We start from the raw sequence: 24,238 nt of genomic DNA on the forward strand, positions 1-24,238 counted from the left end.
ACTCTGTAATATCTCCTCATAATCATACTCAGATAATTCTTTTAAACAAAAATCTTTATTTTCCCTAGCCAGGGAGGAAAGTTCATTAGTAGTTTCATAAGTCCATTTAACTCCCCTGAAAGACAATTGCATTTCATTATCTGTTAATGGCAGAATCTCATTATAGGTCTCAGTCGCTAAGGATAACGACTCTGCAGATCGGACACGTTTCTTAGAACGTTTGCGTTTTGCCTTAGACCCTGCTGTTTTTGGTGATTTATTGAAGGCTGCAGGAAAATTATCAGTAACACTTTCTGCTTGCTGAACATTTTTGCAAGCAATTGAAGGAGAAGCTGATTGGCCTGCTGCCAGGAGTTCATTAAGAGGAAAAGGCAATGGATCTATGCGCAACCAGTTATGGATCACAAACGCTAGAAATTCCAGCGGTCTCTCTTTCAAATCGGAATGATTGAGAACATCAAATGCCCACTGGAATAATTCCCCTTTAAACAAAATATAACTTAGTTGGAGTGCCCAGGTTGAAATAGGAGTCGCTTGGAGATCGGGATTGGCCAGGAACCTGGCACATTCAGAGAAAAACTCATTTTCTGTTTCAGAGTTAAGTTCTTCAAATTTCTTAAAGGAACAGGAACCATAATTAACAGTGTCATACTTTCTGGGAATCCCCCCCACAATGGGGATTGGTAATGGGGTTTTCATAATATAAGGCTTGGTGGTGTATTCTCCACAGTCAGCATGCAACGCATGAGCTGGCGTGGAGGAGGTACACACACCAGCACAAGGAAACAGGCTATCCCTAGTATAGTGGAGGGGAGGACTGACTCCAATAGGAGATTGTGGCGCACAGAGCCGGTGCAGATCTGACAGCCACAAACAATGCTTTCGTTATAACGTCTCAGCGCAAAGTAGCGCTGAGCGCATAAACCAGAACTGAGGAGATCAGGACAGGTAGACAGAATGAACGCTTGCTAGCTAGCGGCTACTTAGCGACAGCAAGCGTCCAAAACAAGACAGACTGGAATGAGGCAGCCAATGCGATTGCAGCGATGGCGTGCCTCACAAAGACAGGACAGGATAGTCAGGAAATAGCAGGATCAAGATAGATGAACGTAACACAGACAAATATACAATAAGTATGTTTTCCTAGCGTATTACAATTACAGCTATCAATGAAACTATTTGTAACGTCTGACTAACATATGTATATATCGGCAATGAACCGATATATGACATAAGCAGGAACGCTGACTAGGACTGGAGTAATACAGGGAACAGGACTCAGAAGGATTCGCTATCTCTTCGCAGAGATGAACGCAATCCACGAACAGGACCAGGAGCAGGATACTAGCTCAGCACGGGTGCTCACGATACGCGCAAACTACCAAAACGTGCTGGAAAGCTGACTAACTGCACACAGGATATAAACAGTTCGTGTACGTATACATCAGCGACACTGATGTATCAACGTAACACGAATACAAGGAAAATAATAAACGTGCTGGTATGCATATATATGGGCAATGAACCAATATATGATGCAAAACCAGCAAAGTATCTTTAGAACAAGAAACACGATCGGGGGCTGAAGCGACAGCAAGACAGGCTTAAACTGAAGCTATGGAAACCCGAGGAGTCCTGCAGGAAGCAGATCTTTATACTGAGGTCATCCAATGGGAGCAGACATGCAGATTCCCACACAGGTGAATGATAATCAGTCACAAGCTGACAGCAGGGAAAGACAGACAAAGCTATGCAGCTTGCATGGAAAGAGATCAGAACTGCCTGAGCTGCAGCACTACTACTTCCAGCAACACCTGCTGCAGCAGCGATCATTACACCCTCCTCTTGTTTCCCCCCATTCCCTTTAGATTGTAAGCTCGCAAGGGCAGGGCTCTCTCCCCCTTTTGTGTCTTGGAAATCATGATACATTTTATTCATCATGTTACTTTTATCACTGTCATTACCAATTCTGTATTTTGTACTCTGTATGCTGTATCATTTTTTGTATTTTGTCACTAATTATGTATCTTGTATATTAGTGTACACCATTGTCTGTATTATGTACCCCATGTTTGTTTCTTACTTTGTACAGCACCACGGAATATGTTGGCGCTTTATAGATCAATAATAATAATAATAATAGATATTAGAGAATGATGCAATGTTATAAAAAAAAAGCTGTATAATTGAAAATAAAAATATGAAAATAATTTTTTTTAGAACATTTTTTTTGCTACTGATGTTCTAGTAATTAACCATAATACACAACTAATTCATTATATCATATTTTTTTTTTGCTTCAGTGTCTCTTTAAGGACTCTGCCTTTGACATGGGAGACCAGGGTTTGAACCCTGGTTAGGGTCAGTGCCTATTCAGTAAGATGTCCTTGGGCAAGACTCCCTAACACTGCAGGGTGGCCCCTTGAGTGCGCTCTTAGTGGCTGCAGCTCTTGAGCGCTTTGAGTCCAACAGGAGAAAAGCTCTATACCAATGTTAGCATTACTGATATGATTTTTTGGATGATATTCAAATGTTTCGAGTTTTACGGTAAGTAGTGTCTGAGTCAAAATCCTGGTACCTGATCTACGGCATGTTTGTTCAGGGTCTATGGCTAAAAGTATAAGTACACAGGATCAGCAGGATGCCAGGCAACTAGTATTGTTTAAAAGGAAATATATATGGCAGCCTCCATATCCCCCTCATCTCGGGTTTCCTTTAACTAGTAACCCCCAAGAAACTTGTGGTGACGCCGTGACGGGGTGAGTGTTATACTAACTAGACACACACACACACACACACATACAGATTTGAATGTGATCTTCTCAAGCTATTACCCCCCTGAGCACACGGTTCTCGCCACTTAACCCCCCCCCCCCCCACACACACACACATGAAGCAATCTATTCGTGCATCCATCTGCCCACCCCCTCCATAGCAGACTAGTGATGTGCCCCAAACTGTCAACCTAGAGACTGAGTCACAAACCTTGTCGGCATCAATCCACATAGGCATGTATGAAACCTCAAGGTGCCTATTAACGGTCAAGGCAGTTTCTAGGCTAAATTGCAGCCAGGGTGAGGGTGTAAAAATTGCGCTACCTTCCCCCCCACCCCTGTGAACTCGCGAAATCTTACTCTTTAGCGACAGTCACACAGCCACAGGTCACAAGTAGATCTGCCTACTTACTAGTGACCAGCCGCTCATCCAGGAGGAAGCAGCGACCAGGAAACTACACAGGCGAAGAGAGCCCGGAAAGCCAACTCCTCCATGGGTGCTGCGCACTGACAGCCTGCAGTACCACTACAGGACACCAGGTTTCATCACGCGGTGGTAACGTGATGATGACTTGACATCTGACGCAGGCAGACCAGGAGGAGTCAAGGAAGGTGATTGTGCTGTTAATCTTCTTTCTTCTTCCATTTGGCTGCGCTGCACGCCACCAGCTCCCTATCCGTTATGTCTTTCTGCCTGCGCTCATTCTACTTGCCGGTCTGCCTGCACTGCCCAAGAAATGGCCCTGTTAACAGTACACTATCATAGCTCCCAACTGTTCCTCTTTCGGAGGGACAGTCCCTCTCCCTCTGTCCCTCTTTCTCCCTCATTTGTCCCTCTTTCAGGAATGAGGTACAGATCTATGTAAATGTATGTATTTTTCTACTGAAAATGTGTTTAACCTTCTTGGCGGTAACCCCAAACGTAGTTCGGGGTAAGCCGCGCAGGAGGTTTTCTCCGGCCCTGCTCGGCCGATTTGCTTATTTTTTTTTTTTTTTTGCTTTGCGTCAGCACACCGATCACCGCCGCCCTGCGCTCGATCGCCGCTATCCGTCGCGCTGCGCGGCCCCCCCCCAGACCCCGTGCGCTGCCTGGCCAATCAGTGCCAGGCAGCGCTGAGGGGTGGATCAGGACTCCCAATGACGTCCCGACGTCGGTGACGTCGGTGACGTCATCCCGCCCTGGGCTCGCTACATGATATAAGAAAGAAAAAAAAAAAAAAACTACTGCGCTGCCTCCTGGCGGAATTTTTTAGACCGCCAGGAGGGTTAACACACTCTGAGGGCTCGTTCACAATGCAGGCGTTTTTGTTATTTTTTAAGAGTGGGCGATTTTTCAAAATCGCCCTGAAAGTGCTTACACAATGATTCTCTATGAGATAGTTCACATATGAGCGGCTGGTTTGCGTTCCGCTTTGTAAAGAGGTGCTTGAGCCATTTTTGAGGCGATTTTGCCTCAATGGAAGGTATAGAAGAAACGTAAAACCGCTTTGTGCATTCGTGTTTTTAAGAATAAATACATTGTATTATTTTCCGAATCAAAGAGTTCACTTCCTGACTTGCGTCAGGTACTAGTAAATTACCAAAACGCTTGGGAAAAACGCTAACCACAAAAATGAATCGCCCACCCAAGCGCCGGGAATGGGGAAAAAAAACGCCTCGAAAAAAGCCCACTGCGGACGGACACGCGAGTGGAACGCAATGTGAACAAGGCCTGAATGTTATTTCTATAATTTAAATTGATATATTACTTTTTAAATGTTAAAATGATGATGTTTTTTTCTTCTTTTTCTTTTAAATTTCTCCCACCTGCTCTCACCAACAGCCTCCATCCGAGTGAGATGCAGGGGTCACAGACGTGCACGCAGGCTGGCATCGGCTGTTCGGCCGCTCTGCTGCCGAGGAACTGACCTCATGGACTCTAGCACACGCCGCATGGACCCCGTCCGCCGGGATCTGTGAGCGAGGAGGTCGCGCGGGGACTCCACCGGCCCGATTTCTGCATTCTGGGCAGGCTGAGGAGGCGGGCCACTGCGCCTGTTGCCAGGAGACCGGGACGCCGCATGAGGGGTGCACCGGGATCGTCAGATATCGGTGGCCGTCAGGGGGCCGTCCCCCTCCACTCGCCATCCGCTCACTGCGAGCCCATCTGCTGCTGCAGCCCCGCAGCCAGGCCATCCGTTCACCGCGCCACATCTCCGTCGGTGAGCTGCTCCCTCTCGGCACGCAGTAGCATCACGCGACTGCCAGGACACCAAAGGGCCAATCAGCTGAAGCGGCCACCGCCACCCACGTGGAGCGACCATGGGCCCAGGCACTACACTGCCTCTGTGTCGCACACCACCGCTGCCTGGAAGCCACCTCGGGCACACTCAGGAGACCACAACAATCCAGGGGGCACATGGCTGCTGCCCTGATCAGCCTGGGCCTGATCGACCTGAACAGCTGCCGCAATCCACGTGGAGCAACCATCATCACTGGGCCCCCTCTGCCTGCAACCACCAGCATATGGACATCTTGGGACTGAATAACAGACTGTACCAGGGGTGTTCAATCTGCAGCACAAAAAGGTCCCTGCCTCTGCCTCTCTCCTCTCGCTTTGGGCTCTCTCTCTCTGGTTCCCTCTGGTTCCGCTTTTTCTCTTAGCTTTCCCTTCTCTCTCTATCTCTCTCCTTCTCTATCCACTCAGTCTCTACCAGGACACTCTGCTGTCCGCCTCCATCACTTTCCTCTACTTTTTCGTGGACATTCGGAGCACCTGTCTTGTTGGAGCGTGTCGCTGTGTAGCGTCCAGTGCCGAAAATGGCAGCGCTCAGATCAGCTCTCAGGCTGCTCCTCCAGTCCCACTCTTTTCTGTCCCTGCTATCAGTGTACGTTTTGCTCTGGTTGTATTACGTTAATCTGTACGTGTATGCTGTAATGTTCTCTGTTTTTGCTTTCTATTTTTGCTTTATTGTTTATACGTTTGTACCATGCTTACCTGTACACGACGCTCTGCTTAATTGTACACACAAGCTGTAATGTTGTCCTATGTGTGCTTGTCCCATGTCTATGTATGTATATGCTTAATCGTGCTATTTTTCTTGTTTTTCATCAACGACCCTGTATGCGCCAAAACCAATTCCGGGTACAACCCACCGGTTGTACTTGGCGGAAATAAATTCTGATTCTGATTCTGATTCTGAAGGAGAACTAATGATGATAGTGAGGAGGACCAGTGTGGTCGGAATTTTTAAGCTTCCTCTTTTACTTCTGATTTTTTTCCAGTGTCTAAGAATAGGTTTGTGGTAGTGGTGAGATTAGGGGTGTAGCAGGGGTGAGATGAGGGGTGTGGCAGGGGTGAGATTAGGGGTGTGGAAGGAGTGTGATTAGGGGTGTGGCAGGGGTGTGATTAGGGGTGTGGCAGGGGTGAGATTAGGGGTGTGGCAGGGGTGAGATTAGGGGTGTGGCAGGGGTGAGATTAGGGGTGTGGCACAGGTGAGATTAGGGGTGTGGCAGGGGTGAGATTAGGGGTGTAAAAGGTGGATCAGCGCATCACCAGGCCACCTCCGAATGGCCTCGAATCAGAGGTGCCCTGAGCCACCCCAGAAACTGCAAACGCACCTTGAACCCAAACAGAAGCTCTGCATATACACCAAAAGCAAAGCTGTTAAGTGGGAGCATCTTACCAAAAATAAATTAAATTAGTACATGGCAAGGAAATGAACAGCGCTACTTAAAAACAGACAAGTGCCTACCTGCAAAAGAGTGCAAGCCCTACTTGTGGGATAAAATACACACCTAGCATATACATGACCTGTCTACCACTGGAGGATGTTGGTTTCTGTAACAGCTTGCATGTAGGGTTGCCAGGTCGGCTGATGGAGAAAACCGGACAGGGGGTGGAGTTAGGGGCGGAGTCAGAAGCGCACTTTTATGTAGAGTGGGGCTAAGCAATGGGCTTTTTAAAAAATGTTTTTTACAGTATTTATATCGCACTGACATCTTCTGCAGCACATTACAGAGTACATAGCCATGTCACTAACTGTCCTCACCAGTACATGCACATAAGAGACCACTTTTCACCAGTAAATGCACATAATAAGAGACCGCTTTTCACCAGTAAATGCACATAATAAGAGACAGCTTTTCACCAGTAAATGCACATAAGAGACAGCTTTTCACCACTAAATGCACATAAGAGACATCTTTTCACCACTAAATGCACATAAGAGACATCTTTTCACCACTAAATGCACATAAGAGACATCTTTTCACCACTAAATGCACATAAGAGACATCTTTTCACCACTAAATGCACATAAGAGACAGCTTTTCACCAGTAAATGCACATAAGAGACAGCTTTTCACCAGTAAATGCACATAAGAGACAGCTTTTCACCAGTAAATGCACATAATAAGAGACAGCTTTTCACCAGTAACTGCACATAATGACAAACAGCCAGTTGTCCCCAGTATATGTAGCCAGGGATATATGTGCCCAGTATATGTAGCCAGAGGTATATGTCCCCAGTATATGTAGGCAGGGGAATATGTCCCCAGTATATATAGCCAGCGGTATATGGGCTCAGTATATGTAGCCAGGGTGTATATGGGCCCAGTATATGTAGCCAGGGTGTATATGGGCCCAGTATATGTAGCCAGGGTGTATATGGGCCCAGTATATGTAGCCAGGGTGTATATGGGCCCAGTATATGTAGCCAGGGTGTATATGGGCCCAGTATATGTAGCCAGGGTGTATATGGGCCCAGTATATGTAGCCAGGGTGTATATGGGCCCAGTATATGTAGGCAGGTGTGTGTCCCCCCCCCCCCCAGGAGGTAAGCAGTCAGCGCAGAGAATAGGGAGAGCGGTGAAGAAGGGGGCCATCTCCCCCCCCCTTCGCTCACCTTAGGGTCCTCTCCCTCCCTCGCTGTCTCCTCCGATCGGTGTGTGCGGTGGCTGGCAGAGGGGCGGAACTTACCTTCCGTGTCTCCTCCGTCTGGTGACTGGTCTCGTCGCAGGCGCCGCACGGGATGAGTTGCCACTACTCTGGTCTGATGCAGACCAGAGCAGCGGCTGCGGCACCAGAACTTCCGGCCGGCGCATGGAGCGACACGTCCCGCCCGCTGCCAAGCGCCACCGCCAGTCAGCCACACACAGATCGGAGGAGACAGCGAGGGACGGAAAGCATCTAAGGTGAGAGAAGGGGGGGAGATGGCCCCCTTCTCCGCCGCTGCCCACCGCTTTCCCTCCACTGCACTGCTCTCCTCCTGCTACAGGCGGCTGTCAATACTGACAGCCGCCGGAAAAGGCATAAAACCGGACATCTTAATTGTCCGGTTTAGCATGCCTTTTTGCACCGGACACAGCGGCCAAAAACCGGACTGTCCGGTCTAAAACCGGACACCTGGCAACCCTACTTGCATGCAACCTATTAAGTACTCGTCCCTCCCACTGCGAAGAAGTCAATCCTCCATGGGAGGGGACCTAACACTAACTAAATCCTAACAAGTGGGGCTTGCACTCTTTTGCAGGTAGGCACTTGTCTGTTTTTAAGTAGCACTGTTAATTTCCTTGCCATGTACTGAGATTAGGGGTGTGGCAGGTGTGAGATTAGGGGTGTGGCAGGGGTGAGATTAGGAGAGTGGCAGGGGTGTGATTAGGGGTGTGGCAGGGGTGAGATTAGGGGTGTGGCAAGAGTGTGATTAGGGATGTGGCAGGGGTGAGATTAGGGGTGGCAGGGACGGATCTGGGGGGGCGGGGGGGGGGGGGGGGTTCAGGCGGGTCTCTTGCCCCAGGCGCAGTTTGTTTAATTCTTCAAAAGGCGGCAAAATTTGGATGGGGAATGGCAGTTTAGGCGCCAAAACCTGATCTTTAGGCGTCAAAACCTGACCTTTAGGTGCCAAAACTGGATGGGGAATGGCAGTTTAAGCGCCAAAACCTGACCTTTAGGCGCCAAAGCCTGACCTTGCCCCAGGCGCAACTTGGTCTAGATCCGTCCCTGGGTGTGGCAGAGGTGTGATTAAGGGTGTGGCAGGGGTGAGATTAGGGGTGTGACAGGGGTGAGATTAGGGGTGTGCCAGGGGTGTGTCTTAATGTGTCCCTCTTTCTTATCTCAAAAAGTATGGGAGGTATGCAATATTTTCCTTAGATGCAATCATTTTTTATGATTGAATTGTACAGAAAGCCATGCAGTATGTGGAGAAAATCGTTGTGAAATGATTCTATGGTTAATTAGAAAACAGAATCTTGTCTATCAGAATGTTGGATTTTGCGATCATACCTGAAGACAGGAATGTACTGTAATAGACCTATTTATGGGAACAATCGATAATCACCTTCCGATTACTTGTGATCCCGCAAATCTCATCAAATGATCGTTTCTGAGGAAAATATTATACCGTCATCTTCAGTGAGCTGATCTCTCACAGCACAGAAGGAAAACATAGAGAAATACACCATGTATGTATTTAGAGAGTTTAGCCTTTCAAATCCCTCCTCATCTGTGACTAATCACCACTGTAATTTGATCTCACAGCTGTGTTAGCTAGCCGGCTCTTCAGAGCAGCTAATTTGTAAACACAGGATGTTAACCCTTATGTCTGCTTCCATGAAAGCAGAAAGTAGACACACTGTAGATTTATTGCAGGATTTGTATCAGCAGTAACAAAGAAATGTTTTTTCATGAAAGGTTATTATGCTGTTGCTTATCTTTTAGAGCAGAGAGGAAATTTTGAGTTCAGATCCGCTTTAGTCTTTGCAGGTGGTGGAGAATGAGTGACAGATATGCATAAAAACTTGGAAAAGGTCCATACGCTTTAATTAAAGGGAATGTCCAAGCAAAATAAAAAAATGAGTTTCACTTACCTGGGGCTTCTACCAGCCCCATGCAGCCATTCTGTGCTCTCCTAGTCACTCACTGCTGCTCCAGTCCCCCGCCGACAGCTTCCTGACCTCGGAGGTCGGCAGGACGCATTGCGTACATACATTTTTACGCATTCCCGCTAGTGCAGGAGCATTAACACATACATTTTTACGTGTTACTGGGTCAATGCGTAAATTTTTACGCATTGAACCAGTAATGCGTCAAAATGTATGTGTTAATGTTCCTGCACTAGCGGGAATGCGTAAAAATGTATGTACGCAATGCGTCCTGCCGACCTCCGAGGTCAGGAAGCTGTCGGCGGGGGACTGGAGCAGCAGTGAGTGACTACGAGGGCACAGGATGGCTACATGGGGCTGGGAGAAGCCCCAGGTAAGTGAAACTCATTTTTTTATTTTGCTTGGACATTCCCTTTAAACAATTGCTTCTCCATTTCCCAGTAACGGGCAGCAGCCTGTGAAACGTCTCCGCAATGTTTGTGTTTTATATTCTAGTATTTATTATTATCACCGCTATAAGGCAGTCAGGGGTGGGCTGATGTCTGGTTATGTGTGTTTCGGCAATGTGCAGTCCTCAGGTCTGTGTGGCTGCAGAGAGGCGCTGGGAACGGCTCTAACAGGTTCCTCGCTGTGATTAGCGCTATTACCGTGGAGGCGCTGACAGAAAGCTATGTAATTACTGCTGACTACAGAAGGGGATCCTGTCTGCTGAGCAGACACATCATCAGGTCTCTGTGCCGGGCTCATCCCAAGACTGAGACTCTTTGTTACACCGCGCTAATCACTTCCTGCTACTACTGAGCCCACATCCCTTCCCTCTCCCCTTCCTTCTCTATAACTTCTTCATCTCTGCTCTTTCTCTCTCTGTCTTCCCTACTCTTTCTTTCTCTCCCTCTCTCTCTCTTTTTTTTTTTTTTTTACCCTCGAGCTGGAGTTAACTTCAGGCCAGCATAACTACGTTGCAGTTCCACCTTTATCCTGTCCTAACTGGTTTTATCTGGTTCATGAAGGCCAAAGCCATTTGTCATGATCGCTGCTGCAGCAGGTATTGCTGGAAGTAGTAGTGCTGCAGCTCAGGCAGTTCTGATCTCTTTCCATGCAAGCTGCATAGCTTTGTCTGCCTTTCCCTGCTGTCAGCTTGTGACTGATTATCATTCACCTGTGTGGGAATCTGCATGTCTGCTCCCATTGGATGACCTCAGTATAAAGATCTGCTACCTGCAGGACTCGTCGGGTTATCATAGCTTCAGTTTAAGCCTGTCTTGCTGTTGCTTCAGCCCCCGATCGTGTTTCTTGTTCTAAAGATACTTTGCTGGTTTTGCATCATATATTGGTTCATTGCCAATATATATGCATACCAGCACGTTTATTATTTTCCTTGTATTCATGTTACGTTGATACATCAGTGTCGCTGATGTATACGTACACGAACTGTTTATATCCTGTGTGCAGTTAGTCAGCTTTCCAGCACGTTTTGGTAGGTTGCGCGTATCGTGATCACCCGTGCTGAGTTAGTTACCCTGCTCCTGGTTCTGTTTGTGGATTGCGTTCATCTCTGCGAAGAGATAACGAATCCTTCTGAATCCTGTTCTGTTACCGTTTGTGGATTGCGTTCATCTCTGCGAAGAGATAGCGAATCCTTCTGAGTCCTGTTCCCTGTATTACTCCAGTCCTAGTCAGTGTTCCTGCTTATGTCATATATCGGTTCATTGCCGATATATACATATGTTAGTCAGACGTTACAAATAGTTTCATTGATAGCTGTAATTGTAATATGCTAGGAAAACATACTTATTGTATATTTGTCTGTGTTACGTTCATCTATCTTGATCCTGCTATTTCCTGACTATCCTGTCCTGTCTTTGTGAGGCACGCCATCGCTGTACGCATTGGCTGCCTCATGCCAGTCTGTCTTGTTGTGGACGCTTGCTGTCACTAAGTAGCGGCTAGCTAGCAAGCGTTCATTCTGTCTACCTGTCCTGATCTCCTCAGTTCTGGTTTATGCGCTCAGCGCTACTTTGCGCTGAGACGTTATAGCGAAAGTATTGTTTGTGGCTGTCGGATCTGCACCGGCTCTGTGCGCCACAATCTCCTATTGGAGTCAGTCCTCCCCTCCACTATACTAGGGATAGCCTGTTTCCTTGTGCTAATGTGTGTGTACCTCCTTCACGTCAGCTCATGCGTTGCATGCTGACTGTGGAGAATACACCACCAAGCCTTACACCATTGTCTGGACACGAGGTGTTCACGCTTGGCTGTGTTGTATTGCCCAAAAGCGGATAGCATAGATTTGTACTGTGATCACGCGCCTACAACAGCGACCGAATATGCGCTTGCGTGTGTTATGGTTTAGGGAGTATAATTGGGTTGGGAAAACGCCTGGACTCCGGGACTTTTGCTAAGACCAACAGAGGTGATGGATTGTGTCGCCAGGTGTTTTCCCCTACGGAGGATTGACGGAGTCCCCTCTTCCTTGGGTGATGTTGCTAGTGCTACAACACTTGGTAAAGAAAGGTTGATGCATGCTTACTAATAATTACTAACCATTAAACTATGATTCTGCAAGCCTAGATAATTATTATAACAGGATTGTAGCTCAATAAATATTATTATTGAATCTTTCCTCATGTTTTGCTGCAATTCATTTTACCCACTACAGTGGTGAGCGAAGTTAGAGGGTATAAAAACCTTTCCCGTGAGACAAAACAGGATCCCAGCTTGCCTGACAGAAAAGTGAGAGACTTTGACAATAACACCTGAGGTGTGAGGGGAGCTCCACGTCCATTCGCTGCCAGGAATCCCACCCACTCTCACAGCTGCCAATCAAAGGTGAGCGAGTGTCACGCTTGGTATAACGTATACACAGAGGATCAGATAATCGTAGTCAATCGTAAACTAGGGTCATACACGAGAGATCAGAAGGCAGCGGTACAATAGGTTGAGACAAAGGCTAGGTCGTTTAACAAGCTGAGGTCATACACGGAATATCAGATGGCTACGGTACAATAGGCTGAGGCAAAAGGCATGGTCATTAACAGGCGGGGGTCATACACAAGTGGTCAGATGGCTAAGGTACAAAGGGTTGAGACAGAATCGAGGTCAAGGAGTAGCAAAAGTCATACACAATAATCAAAATACGGGACTAGCGGGAGTATATATATATCGGCAGTGTCTGCATATATATATAGCTCAATAACCTAACTAGAATTAGCAACAAGCAATAATATCACAGAGACAGAGTGCCCAGCACCAGCGTACTGATTGCTGTCACGGGCAGTGATTGAGAGCGAAGCAGGGGTTTAAATCCTACAAACCCCGCCCAGGGCCGGCCCAACCCATAGCAACCAATTGAGCCACGCGCGCCCGCCCAGGGACACAGGGGTGCCGGGGATGCCACTGGATGAGGAAGATCGCGGCCGCGCTTCGCTTACTGAGCTGCCGGCGCTGGAACCGCTGACAGGTGAGTTCCTTACAGCGAGTTCCCACACCTGCTCAGCGACACAGCCTCAGTTATCCTTCCCTAGTGACAGCTCCAGAACAGCCCTGTAACAATTAAAGAGAACAGCAGTACCACATATAGTATACCCCTATGTCCAACCACAAAATTCCCAAGAGGCCTTTTCTCAATGACTTTACTCTAGCCTTACATTACATCAGCGCAGCACACAGAGAGCGGCCAAGTCCAACACATCCAATCCGATGACATAACATCCCGTAACTGGAAATGCAAACAGTATACAGAACACAGCAGATTGTGGCGGGTACAGGAGACCAGCTGCTAAACCACAGCGTATCCGAGCTTTATTTAACCTTTAAAGTGAACCTCCGGACTAAAAATCGACCCAGCAGCACTGAAAAGGCTTTGTGTTTCTTTAACAGTTTCACAGCATTAGAACTTTGTACACTTATACAAGCCTCATTTTTAGCTGCACAGAAGAAAACTGCACAGGCTTTTTTTCCCCCTGATGCTGTGCAAAGCATGATGGGACTTCTGATGTTGTTGTTCTCGTTCTGCTGTTTTGGTGCAATTTTTTATTTTGAATTTGACATTTGAAGCCTAGCGCGTGCAGCTGGGAGGGGTTATCACGACACAGGACAGTTGGAGCTGTGTCTCCTGCTCCCTGTCACCTCCTTTCAACCAAAAAGATGTCTGCCCCCATGACAAAGATGGCAGCCCCCATGAATCACAAACATTTGCCTGTTCTTTTAAAACAGGGTGGGTAAGAGATTATATTACCTATCTGTTTTAATTAACATAACTAATGTAACTTGATGACAGTATGTTTGTTTAGGCTGAAGTTCCCCTTTAAGGGTTTATTGCAATGATAACTGCACACTTAAGTTGGCTTAGGCCTGGTTCACACTCGGATCGCAAATTTTGCAGCGCACATTTTCGGCTATTTTGTGGCAATTGCATTTTGCAATTCTCGTTCAGGGGAAAATGCTGCGTGCAGAGCGTTTGCAATTTATAAGCAGCTGCAGCAGTTAGGGACAACCCAGAGCACTTATTTGCACCTGAAGAAGTGCCTCTAGGCTGTGAAACGTGTTGTTGTTTCTGCTGTCTTTGAAAATACCTGACTGAAAATAATTTTCATAAATAAATTCATGATAAATCGATCAGTTTCTTAACCTGAAGGAAAGTCAACACTTGCCTTCTTATTATTTTATACTATTTTGTAGTAGTAGTAGTAGTAGTAGTAGTCTGCATGCCTAGGTGCTTAATTTTATACATCGGTAGGCATGGATGTGGTTGTTTCAGTGGAATACAATGCTTTGAATTAATGTATTTCTCCCCATTTCAGTGTGTTAGATGCAGTTGTTGCTTGGATATGTGTATGAATGCAACCCCTATATTGGAGGGCGTGATAACTGACTAATCACCGCTTTGTGAATCAGGCCCATAGTTTGTAAACGCTATAACTTTTACCCAAACCAATAAATATACACTGAATGTTTTTGTTTTTTTTTATCAAAGACATGTAGCACAATACATTTGGACAAAAATGTATGTAGAAATTTTACTTTATTTGAAAAATGTCAGCACAGAAAGTTAAAAAAAAATTTTTTTGACAAAATTCATGTCTTTTTTGATGAATATAATAAAAACTAAACATCGCAGCAGCAATCAAATAGCACCAAAAGAAAGCTGTATTAGTGACCAGAAAACGAGGTAAAATTCATTTAGATAGTAGGTTGTATGACCGAGCAATAAACCGTTAAAGCTGCAGTGGTCTGAATCGAAAAAAAAAGCTCTGGTCCTTAAGTGGCGAAAAGACTGTGGTCCTTAAGTGGTTAAAGTGGGATAAAAATCTAAAGGCTCATACACACATCAGACTATGGTCTTTGGAAAATGAAAGATCACAGACCAATCTTACCACCCTTCATGTAGTATGAGAGCCATACTCTACACAGTCTTTTCTATGGAGCTGAACTCCACATCATAAAAAAATCTTTGCAAGATGCTGCACACACAGATGCTGTACAGACACAAAAGATTAGTATCTGCAAAAGATCTGTTCCTGCCAAAAATCCATTCCTGCAAATTGCAATGATAGTCTATGAGATCTGCAGATCATCATACACACATGATTTAACTGACATTCATCTGCAGATCAAGCAGTCATCCGCAGATCTGAAAATCCATCCTGGTGGATCTGATCTGCAGATGAATGTCAGTTAAATCATGTGTGTATGAGGATCAGAGCAGGGACAAGGTCCTCCAGCACCCAAGGCTGAGACACCAAAGTGCGCCCCTCCACCCCTCCCACCCCAGCTGTCACTCACTGATTGCTGTTAGACTAAGAGGGCCACAGGGCCCCCAACCTCCCCAACACCTTAATATCTAGTTATCTGGCTTGCAGTCACTGCTATGTATCCCCTTTTCTTATTTATTTCCACTTCAAACACAATTAGGAATGACAGCTGAATGAATTGTGCGCCCCCTCCTACACTGCGCCCTGAGGCTGGAGCCTCTCCAGCCTATGCCTCGGCCCGGCCCTGATGAGGATCTGCAGATCTCATAGACTATCATTGCAATTTGCAGGAATGGATTCTTGGCAGGAACAGATCTTTTGCAGATACTGATCTTTTGTGTCTGTACAGCATCCGTGTGTGCAGCATCTTGCAAAGATTTCTGTCTGATGGGGAGTTCAGCTCCATAGAAAAGACTGTGTAGAGTAGGGCTCTCATACTACATCAAGGGTGGTAAGATTGGTCTGTGATCTTTCATTTTCAAAAGACTATAGTCTGATGTGTGTATGTGGCCTAACATTCAATAAAAATGTGTTTTTCTACTTTTTATTACCCATACAGTTATCTTATTTGCTTTTGTGCACAAGTAATATTGTCTGTCTACAAATAAATTCCCAAAGTACAGTTTATCCACTCTGAAAGCTGCCATTACATTTTATCGCATAGCTGCTGTATTTATATATTAAAATATATGTAGTCACAATTTCTCACCTCTCTCTGCTTCCCAGCTCAGTGCACTTTAGTTTCAGCACCCTGCTGGCTGTTTGCTAATTGCATCTGACAAAGGAATGTAAACAAAAGAAAATAACCTCTTCGGATGTGACCAGAAGCTGCCCACTGAAGCAAGGAGCTTTCTGCTGTAGTGCTGTGTTTAACTGTTTGAATGCTGTTCTGCTACAATTTTTGTTGTGGTAGTAGATTTTATGCGGTAAATAATTTTTGAAAGGACCATAGAGGAAATGCTGCGTTTTATACCACGTTAATGATTTCCAACGCCTGAGCAGGATCAATCCGTGGCCACTGTACACACAGAACGATTGTCTTGTCGGCTGACGATTATTGCATGTGTGTAGGTACCTCAAGTTTATATAAAGTACTCAGGATCTGGATTGATAACGTCCACATTTGAAAGGTAAAATAATGTTTGTGTCGTCTTTTAATGAAAAGACTGAGGCCCCTGTTTTGCCTGTTTTTATTCATCCTATTAATGACTGTTTTCCTGAGTGATGTTATACATTAGCCATTCAGTCCTCCCTGAGATGAGGCTCAGTTTTCAATGGGTCAGGAGTTTTTGTTCTCTGCTGTGTGGTGAGGCAGAAGAAGTCCTGATACTTCGCTGCACTGGTCAAACAAAGACAGATTTAATTGCACTCCCCTGTCTGGGCTGAGAGCCCGCTCCTCCTCACCTCCTGCATTCTTCTCCTGGAGGCAGTTTAGAAACACCTGCTTGCTGTATTTGGGAGGAATGCCTGCACAACCTGATCCCAAACCAGAAATATCTCATACCCTTCCCTGCATACTCTAAGAACAGGCCGGTCAGAAATTGGAAAACCTGTTCAAGCATGGTGGATTTACAAGTTTCTATTTTACCTTAAGTAGTCCCTGGAGGAAAATTTTCTCTTTAGTTTTCATGATCGACATGAAGGGGTTGGAGAAAGCCTATCTGGTGAACGACAAGGCTACGAAAATGTATTCGCTGACCACTGACAGGTAACCAAACTTTACTAACAACTTGTGATTTTAGTGTTTTATTTTAGAAATCAGTATCGTGCTAATAACGCATTCTCCATAGAACTTTACAAAGACCACTGAAAAAAGCGCTATTTTACTCTTAATGGGGGTCAAAGTTTAATGTGTTTTTATCTTTAGGGAATATTTTGGCAAGAGAATTAACCTACTGGTGTGTGTTCTTGGGGTCTTGGAGGGAACAACAGTCAACACAATTGGGATCAAAATCTGAGACCCTAGAAACTAATTTCCCCTATTATGCGTTAACTGCATTCCTGTTTTATGAAAGCATTTAAAAATAATACTAAAACTTGTCTCAGGATTATTAGCATTGCTGTCCTATATTCTGGTTTAGGCAATTGGGTACACATTATGTAAAGATGGGGGGTGGGGGAGGTACAGAGCAAGGGAGAGGGGGTAGCAGAGGAGCAGGAGAGAAATAGAGAGTTTACAGAAGAGAGGGAGAGAGATAGAGGGTGGCGGGGCTACAGAGGAGAGAGAGAACGGGGAACAGAGGAGAGACTGGGGGTACAGAGGAGAGAAGGAAAGGGGGTTACAGAGGAGCAGGAGAGAAAAAGAGACTGAGTTTACAGAAGAGAGAGAGAGGTGGTACAGAGGAGAGGGATATAGGTGGCAGGAGTACAGAGGAGAGTGAGGGGGAAACAGAGGAGAGAGAGCATTTGTACAGAGGAGAGAGAGGATGGGGGTACAGAGGGGAGGGATATAGGTGGCAGGAGTACAGAGGAGAGTGAGGGGGAAACAGAGGAGAGAGAGCAGAGGTACAGAGGAGAGAGAGGACGGGGGTACACAGGAGAGGGAGAGGAAGGGTACAGAGGAGAGAGAAGAAGATACAGAGGAGAAAGAGGAGGGCATACAGGGGAGAGAGAGTGAGAAGGTGGGGTTACTGAGGAGAGAGGGGGGAATAAAGGAGACAGAGAGAGGGTGGGGTACAGAGGAGAGAGACATATAATGTAACAAAAGAGAGAGCCTAATGGGCAGAAAGGAAGAAAAAGAGATAAGCCCCTATTTGATTAACTTTTCTGCTAACTTACTCAAGAAAAAAAAAAAACACATTCAAGCCCCAGCAAGTAAGGGATTAGTCAAAGCCCCCTCTTCCATGTGTATGTAGCCCCTCTCTCTTCCATGAACAGCTCCCTTGAGCATCAGTTTCCCTTTTCCATGAGTTGCTCCCCATGTTTAGCCTCCTCTTTTATATGTAGCGGCCCCTCTTTCATGTCCAGCCGCCCGTTGGGCTGCAGCCACCCAAGGCCAGGGCCTTTGAGGCCTTTCCAGAAATTCGGCCCAGGTTGGAAAACAGTGTTGAACTAATTTTCCCTTGATTCCTCAGCAAAGTATTTCTGTAGTTAACTATTAACTTTTGTTTGGGTATGGTTGATAATTCTCAGCAGAGGATTCATTTGTGTCAGTACAATTTCTCCAAAGTGCAGCAGAAACAGCTAAACCCTTTTATGGCTGTTTCTACTTTGTTCCAAAATATTTAACAGAGTATTTAAAAATTAATGCTGGGAATAAATCATTATGTTCTTAAATTATTGAAAATTTGTCAAAACAACCAACAACAACAAAAAAACCTCCTTACATGTTGATAAAAGAAACTAGCACACTCAAGCAGTTTCAGAGCGACCAAAAAGTGTAACAATAGGAAATTAAAGTTTTGTAAATATTTAATAATGGATTGTTTTTAATTTAGAAAAAGGGTTTTATCTGCTTGAATACACTAGTTGCCTGAACATGGTGAAGCCAGTATATGACACTGATAGTAATCTGCTGTGATTCTGCATCAAACTGGCACCTTAAAGGGGGTTCTGTGCAGCCTATTAAAGGATACCCGAGGTGACATGTGACATGATAAGATAGACATGGGTATGTACAGCGCCTAGCACACAAATAACTGTGCTGTGTTCCTTTTTTTCTTTCTCTGCCTGAAAGAGTTAAATATCAGGTAAGTAAGTGGCTGACTCAGTCCTGACTCAGACAGGAAGTGACTACAGTGTGACCCTCACTGATAGGAAATTCCAACTATAAAACACTTTTCTAGCAGAAAATGGCTTCTGAGAGCAGGAAAGAGATAAAAAGGGTCATAGATTTTTAGTTCTTGCATATTTCAATGAATGTGTCATTGAGAAAAAACAATAAAACAGTTAAAACTTAAAAACTAGATTTAAACATAAAATAAAACTGTGGAATATCTTAAAAAGTCATTTTTAGGAGAAGAAAGATTGATTTAATCATTTATTTCAATAGTTGATTTTCGCCACGGGTGTCCTTTAAAAACAAAATCCTGACACTTACCTGGGGCTTCTATCGGCCCCCTGCAGCTGTCATGTCCCGCGCCGTCCTTCTACGTTTCTCCGTTCCCCGCCGCCGGCCCGATCAAATAGTGCTCACTCACGTGCGCGTCATCGGGAGCTTACTACTGCGCAGGTGAGGTACGAAGATTTCTTGTACTGCGCTTGTGCAGTAAGATACCGACGATGCGCACGACCATGGTCGCGCAGCCGCAGTTCTAATTCTGGAAGAATTAGACTGGGACTGGCGGGGGGGAGACGGAGAATCGTAGGAGGACGGCACTGGACATGACAGCTGCAGGGGGCCGATAGAAGCCCCGGGGTAAGTGTCAGGTTTTTGTTATTAATAGGCTCCACAGAACCCCTTTAAAGCGGAACCTGTACTTACTCTCTGCTGTAAAAGATAAGCAACAGCATAATAACCTTTAGGGCCCGTTCTCACTTAAGCGAGAATCGCACGATTCCCGTTCAAGGCAAACCGCTAGCCTTTTTTTTTTAAAACCGCTGCAACATGTAACACATGGCAGTGTTCTCACTGACGCGTTTGTGGTTAGCGTTAACCGCAAACGTGTTACATGCAGCGGTTTGCCGGCGATTAGCAATCACGATTAGCATGCATAGCACCGCTAATCGCGATCGCTCCAAAACCGCTGCAGTGTCCAGTGATTTTTCTGCATTCATTGCGGGAAAATCACTCACTTTTAGATGTGAACGGACCCTTAATGAAAAACACTTTTTTGTTACAGCTGATACCATACCTCCCAACTTTTTGAGATAAGAAAGAAAGACACTTTAAAACATGCCCCTGCCACACCCCTAATCACGCCCCTGCCACACCTCTAGCCATGCCCCCACCACACCCCTCATCATGCATATCACATGAAATTCAGAATCAAAAGAAAAGATGTTGTTTCATCATTCAAACCCCACTGGTCCTCTTTGGGTCCACACTGGTTTTTCATTGTGATATTTGAATATAAGAAGTATATCAATTTATTTGATGGGAATAAAGTTTAGAGACAGTTAAACACACTTTCCATAGAAAAATACATAGATGTACAGAGATTTATACAATGAGGGGCAAATGAGCAAGAAAGAGGGACAGAAGTATCTGGTTCCCAAAGAGTCTTTCCAAAAGAGGGACTGTTGAGAGCTATGCTGATACCCATCCTACAATAAATCTGCAATGGATCTACTTCCTGCTTTCATGGAAGCAGACATGATGCGCGTCCATGCAAAAAGGGCATTGGGGAAAAAAGGGCGCATGGTGTAAATGATAAGCGGTAATAGCGTTTATAAAAATATTGGGCTTGATTCACAAAAGAGTGCTAACTGTTAGCACAGCCATTTTTGCGCGAAGTTTCGCATTGCGCGCGATTGCGAATTTTCACACAAAACGATAACATTTTCGTGTGCAAACGCAAAATTCGTGTTTGCGCGCGAAAACATTATCGTTTCGCGCGGAAATTTGCGATCGTGCGCAATGCGAAAATTCGCGCAAAAACGGCTGTGCTTACAGTTAGCACTCTTTTGTGAATCAAGCCCATTGTTTTGTATTTTGTTTACAATAATGTTTTGCAAATTAAAAAACATTTAATAATGTGTATGAAATCGCTAATTGTGAAAACGATAATCTTCCCTGTTTTAAAACTTCTAATTACGTTTGTTAAAAAACGATAATATATGTATAATCGCTATAATTATATAATATTGTGTATAACCTTCATTTATAATTTCTTCATGTAATAAAATCTGAAAATATTGTTTCTAACGATAAAAGAAAAATATAAGTACGTTCATAATAACTGTTGTAAAACATTAGTAAATATTACTAACATTTTACTACAACTAAACTTAACCCTAGTCTCTCACAGAACCCTCCCTGTACCTATTCCTAACCCTTAAACCCCCCTGGTGGTGCCTAACCCTAAGACTTCCCTGGTGTTGCCTAACCCTAAGACCCCACTGGTGGTGCACTGGTGCCTAACCCTAAATCTCCCCTGGTGGTGCCTAACCCTAAGCCCCCCCCCGATGGTGCCTAACTCCCCCCCCCCCATGGTGCATAACCCTAAATCTCCCATGGTGGTGCCTAACCCTAAGACCCCCCGATGGTGCCTAACCCTAAGCCCCCCCCCCCCCCGTGGTGCATAACCCTAAATCTCCCCTGGTGGTGCCTAACCCTAAGACCCCCTCCCTGGTGGTGCCTCACCCTAACACCCCACTAGTGGTGCCTAACCCTAAATCCCCCTTAGGTGGAGCCTAACCCTAAATCCCCCCTGGTGGTGCCTAACCCTAAAACCCGCCTTAGTGATTGCTTTATTGTGTGGATAATAATGTTTTACAAATAATGACTGTAAAAAAATATATTACAATTTACTTACTGATCTCTTTATTATGTGAATAATAATATTTTACAAACAGTAAGGGATAAAATGTTAAATAACGTTTTAGTTAAATATGATAGATATGTTTAGTATCTTTGTAAACGTTATTCGTCACGGGCGCATTTTGTAAACTTAAATCATCACAAGGGCAGTTAGAAAACGTTAATCTCTGGGAGCCCTTTTTTCCTGTCCGGACCGGCGCCCATCAAACAATGAATGGGCAGCACCCTTTTTGTTCACTATCTGCCGGCGCCCTTTTTGTCCACTTGCCTCATGTGCCCAAATTTCCTGCTTCCCATGTTGCTAACATCTTGTGTTTACCAATAAGCTGCTATGATGTGGCAGTCAGCTGACACAGCTGGAAGATCAAATTACAACATGTGATTAGTCACAGATGAGGGGGAATTTAGACAGGATAAACTCTGTAAATATATACACGGTGCATTTTTCTATGTTTTCCTTCTGTCCAGTGCAAGAGTTCAGGTCTACTTTAAGCAAATTTTATTTTTCTATATAAGAAGTTACTAAAGAGGAATTACTGTATAGTGAAAATAAATGAAGTTTTTTTTTTTTTTTTTTTTTATAATGTATTCAGTTATACATTATTTAGTCAGCACCCCCCCCCCCCTTTTCCTGATGCCAAACCTTAACCTCCCCCCCCAGGCTTAACCCCCCATTCCTGACACCTAACCTTAACCTCCCCCCAGGCGCAACCCCCTGTAAGGCTTGACAAGTTATGTCCCCACTCAGTTATCGTCCCTATGCCTTAATCTATTACCGTGGCTCTGAGCTCGTCCCACGTCTTCACCTATAGACAAGCCCCCACGTGAATAGGACACGTTGTTTTTCTCCTGACTACGTTACCCCCAGGTCTCTACGTGCCAGGCATACAGACTGAAGAAGAGAGGAATAACCTGATAGAGTTCTAATGAGGCTAGTAACACAGTTCAATAGTTCATCCGTATCACACAGGGTTATTACCTTGGTTCAGAAGGATGAGGCAATTAGTGTTGTTTGTCAGTAATGGCAGAGATGGCAAGTGCAGATTCTCAAGTAGCAGGAGAAGGATCAAGCAATCCACATGCAGGGCTATTCAACAGGTAATGGATGATCCAGGTTATGAGATAGTTCATGCAAGTCTACATGCAGTGTTATTCAACAGGTAATAGATGATGCAAGTTATGACACAGTTCATACTAGTCTGCATGCAACGTTAATCGACAGGCAATGGATGCTCCAGACAGTATGTGATATAGTTCATATGAGACTGCATGCAAAGTTGTTCAAATGACTGACAGGGATTAGTTGGAGTATACTTATCATCTAGTTCAAGTAGCATGCAAGAAGTATCCAGTAAACATGCAATGGTCGGTCCAGGCGGCAGGCAAGAGTATCCAGTAACAAGCAGAGGTTGGTCCAGGCGGCAGGTAAAAGTTTCCAGGAATCAAGCAGAGGTTAATCACAACAGATAAAGATAGTCAAATACAAGCCAAGGTCAATATCCAGCAAATCTTAACAAGGAAGCGCGCACCCAGCAACTAGACAAAGCTATGCTTATCACGGGCGATGACTGGGAGCACTCTGCAGGTTTAACTACAACTCTCCATCCAATCAGTGGCCGGCCACACTCCGCACATCCAATCACACAGCAAGGCCCTGTCTAGGTGTCAGTTGTAATGTCAGCTGACAGCTGACCGGAGTCAGGTGACTATTGTTTGCCTCTGCAGAGGGCGTACTTAGAACGCGCCCTCCGCCTATCAGAATGTGCGGCCTGTAACCCAGCATCAGCGGGGAACAAGCGCCGAGACCCGGAAGCAGCGGATTCCGCCCAGGTCTCGGCGAAATTCTCAGCAGACAAAGGCAGATTCCTTATACCCCCCCCTTCCTGACACCTAACCTTAACCTTCCCTCCAGGCACAACCCCCCTTCCTGATGCCAAACCTTAACCTCTCCCCAGGCGCACCTCCCTTCCTGACGCCAAATGTTAAGCTTGGAGGTGTAATCTCCACAGTCAGCATACAACACATAAGCTGACGTGAAGGAGGTACACACACCAGCACAAGGGATCAGGATATCCCCAGTTTAGTGGAGGAGAGGACTGACTCCAATAGGAGATTGTGGTGCACAGAGCCGGTGCAGATCCGAACAGCCACAAACAACACTTTCGTAATAACATCTCAGCGCAAAGTAGCGCTGAGCGCATAAACCAGGACTGAGGAGATCAGGACAGGTAGACAGAGTGAACGCTTGCTTAACTAGCCACTACTTAGTGACAGCAAGCGTCCACAATAAAACAGACTGGAATGAGGTAGCCAATGCGTTTGCAGCAATGGCGTGCCTCACAAAGACAGGACAGGATAGTCAGGAAATAGCAAGATCAAGATAGATGAACGTAACGCAGATAAATATACAATAAGTATGATTTCCTAGC

At 45.4% G+C, this 24,238-nt stretch overlaps 1 protein-coding gene across 2 annotated transcripts in view; it reads left to right on the plus strand.

The window, feature by feature from the left end:
• The window catches only part of SLC30A8 (solute carrier family 30 member 8), an 85,535-nt gene that overhangs the window by 16,015 nt on the left and 45,282 nt on the right, over positions 1 to 24,238 (plus strand). Inside the window, exon 1 of one of the 2 annotated variants that reach the window (XM_068237949.1) lies at positions 16,884 to 17,096. The exons of the other annotated variant lie outside the window; for it this stretch is intronic. Coding sequence (XP_068094050.1) covers positions 17,017 to 17,096 — 80 coding nt within the window. The 5' untranslated portion in view covers positions 16,884 to 17,016. Of the gene's footprint in view, positions 1 to 16,883; positions 17,097 to 24,238 lie in introns of those variants that run through there. 2 annotated transcript variants of the gene reach the window in all.

Source organism: Hyperolius riggenbachi, chromosome 5, assembly GCF_040937935.1.
Source record: "Hyperolius riggenbachi isolate aHypRig1 chromosome 5, aHypRig1.pri, whole genome shotgun sequence".
NCBI classification, from domain to species: Eukaryota; Metazoa; Chordata; class Amphibia; order Anura; family Hyperoliidae; genus Hyperolius; species Hyperolius riggenbachi.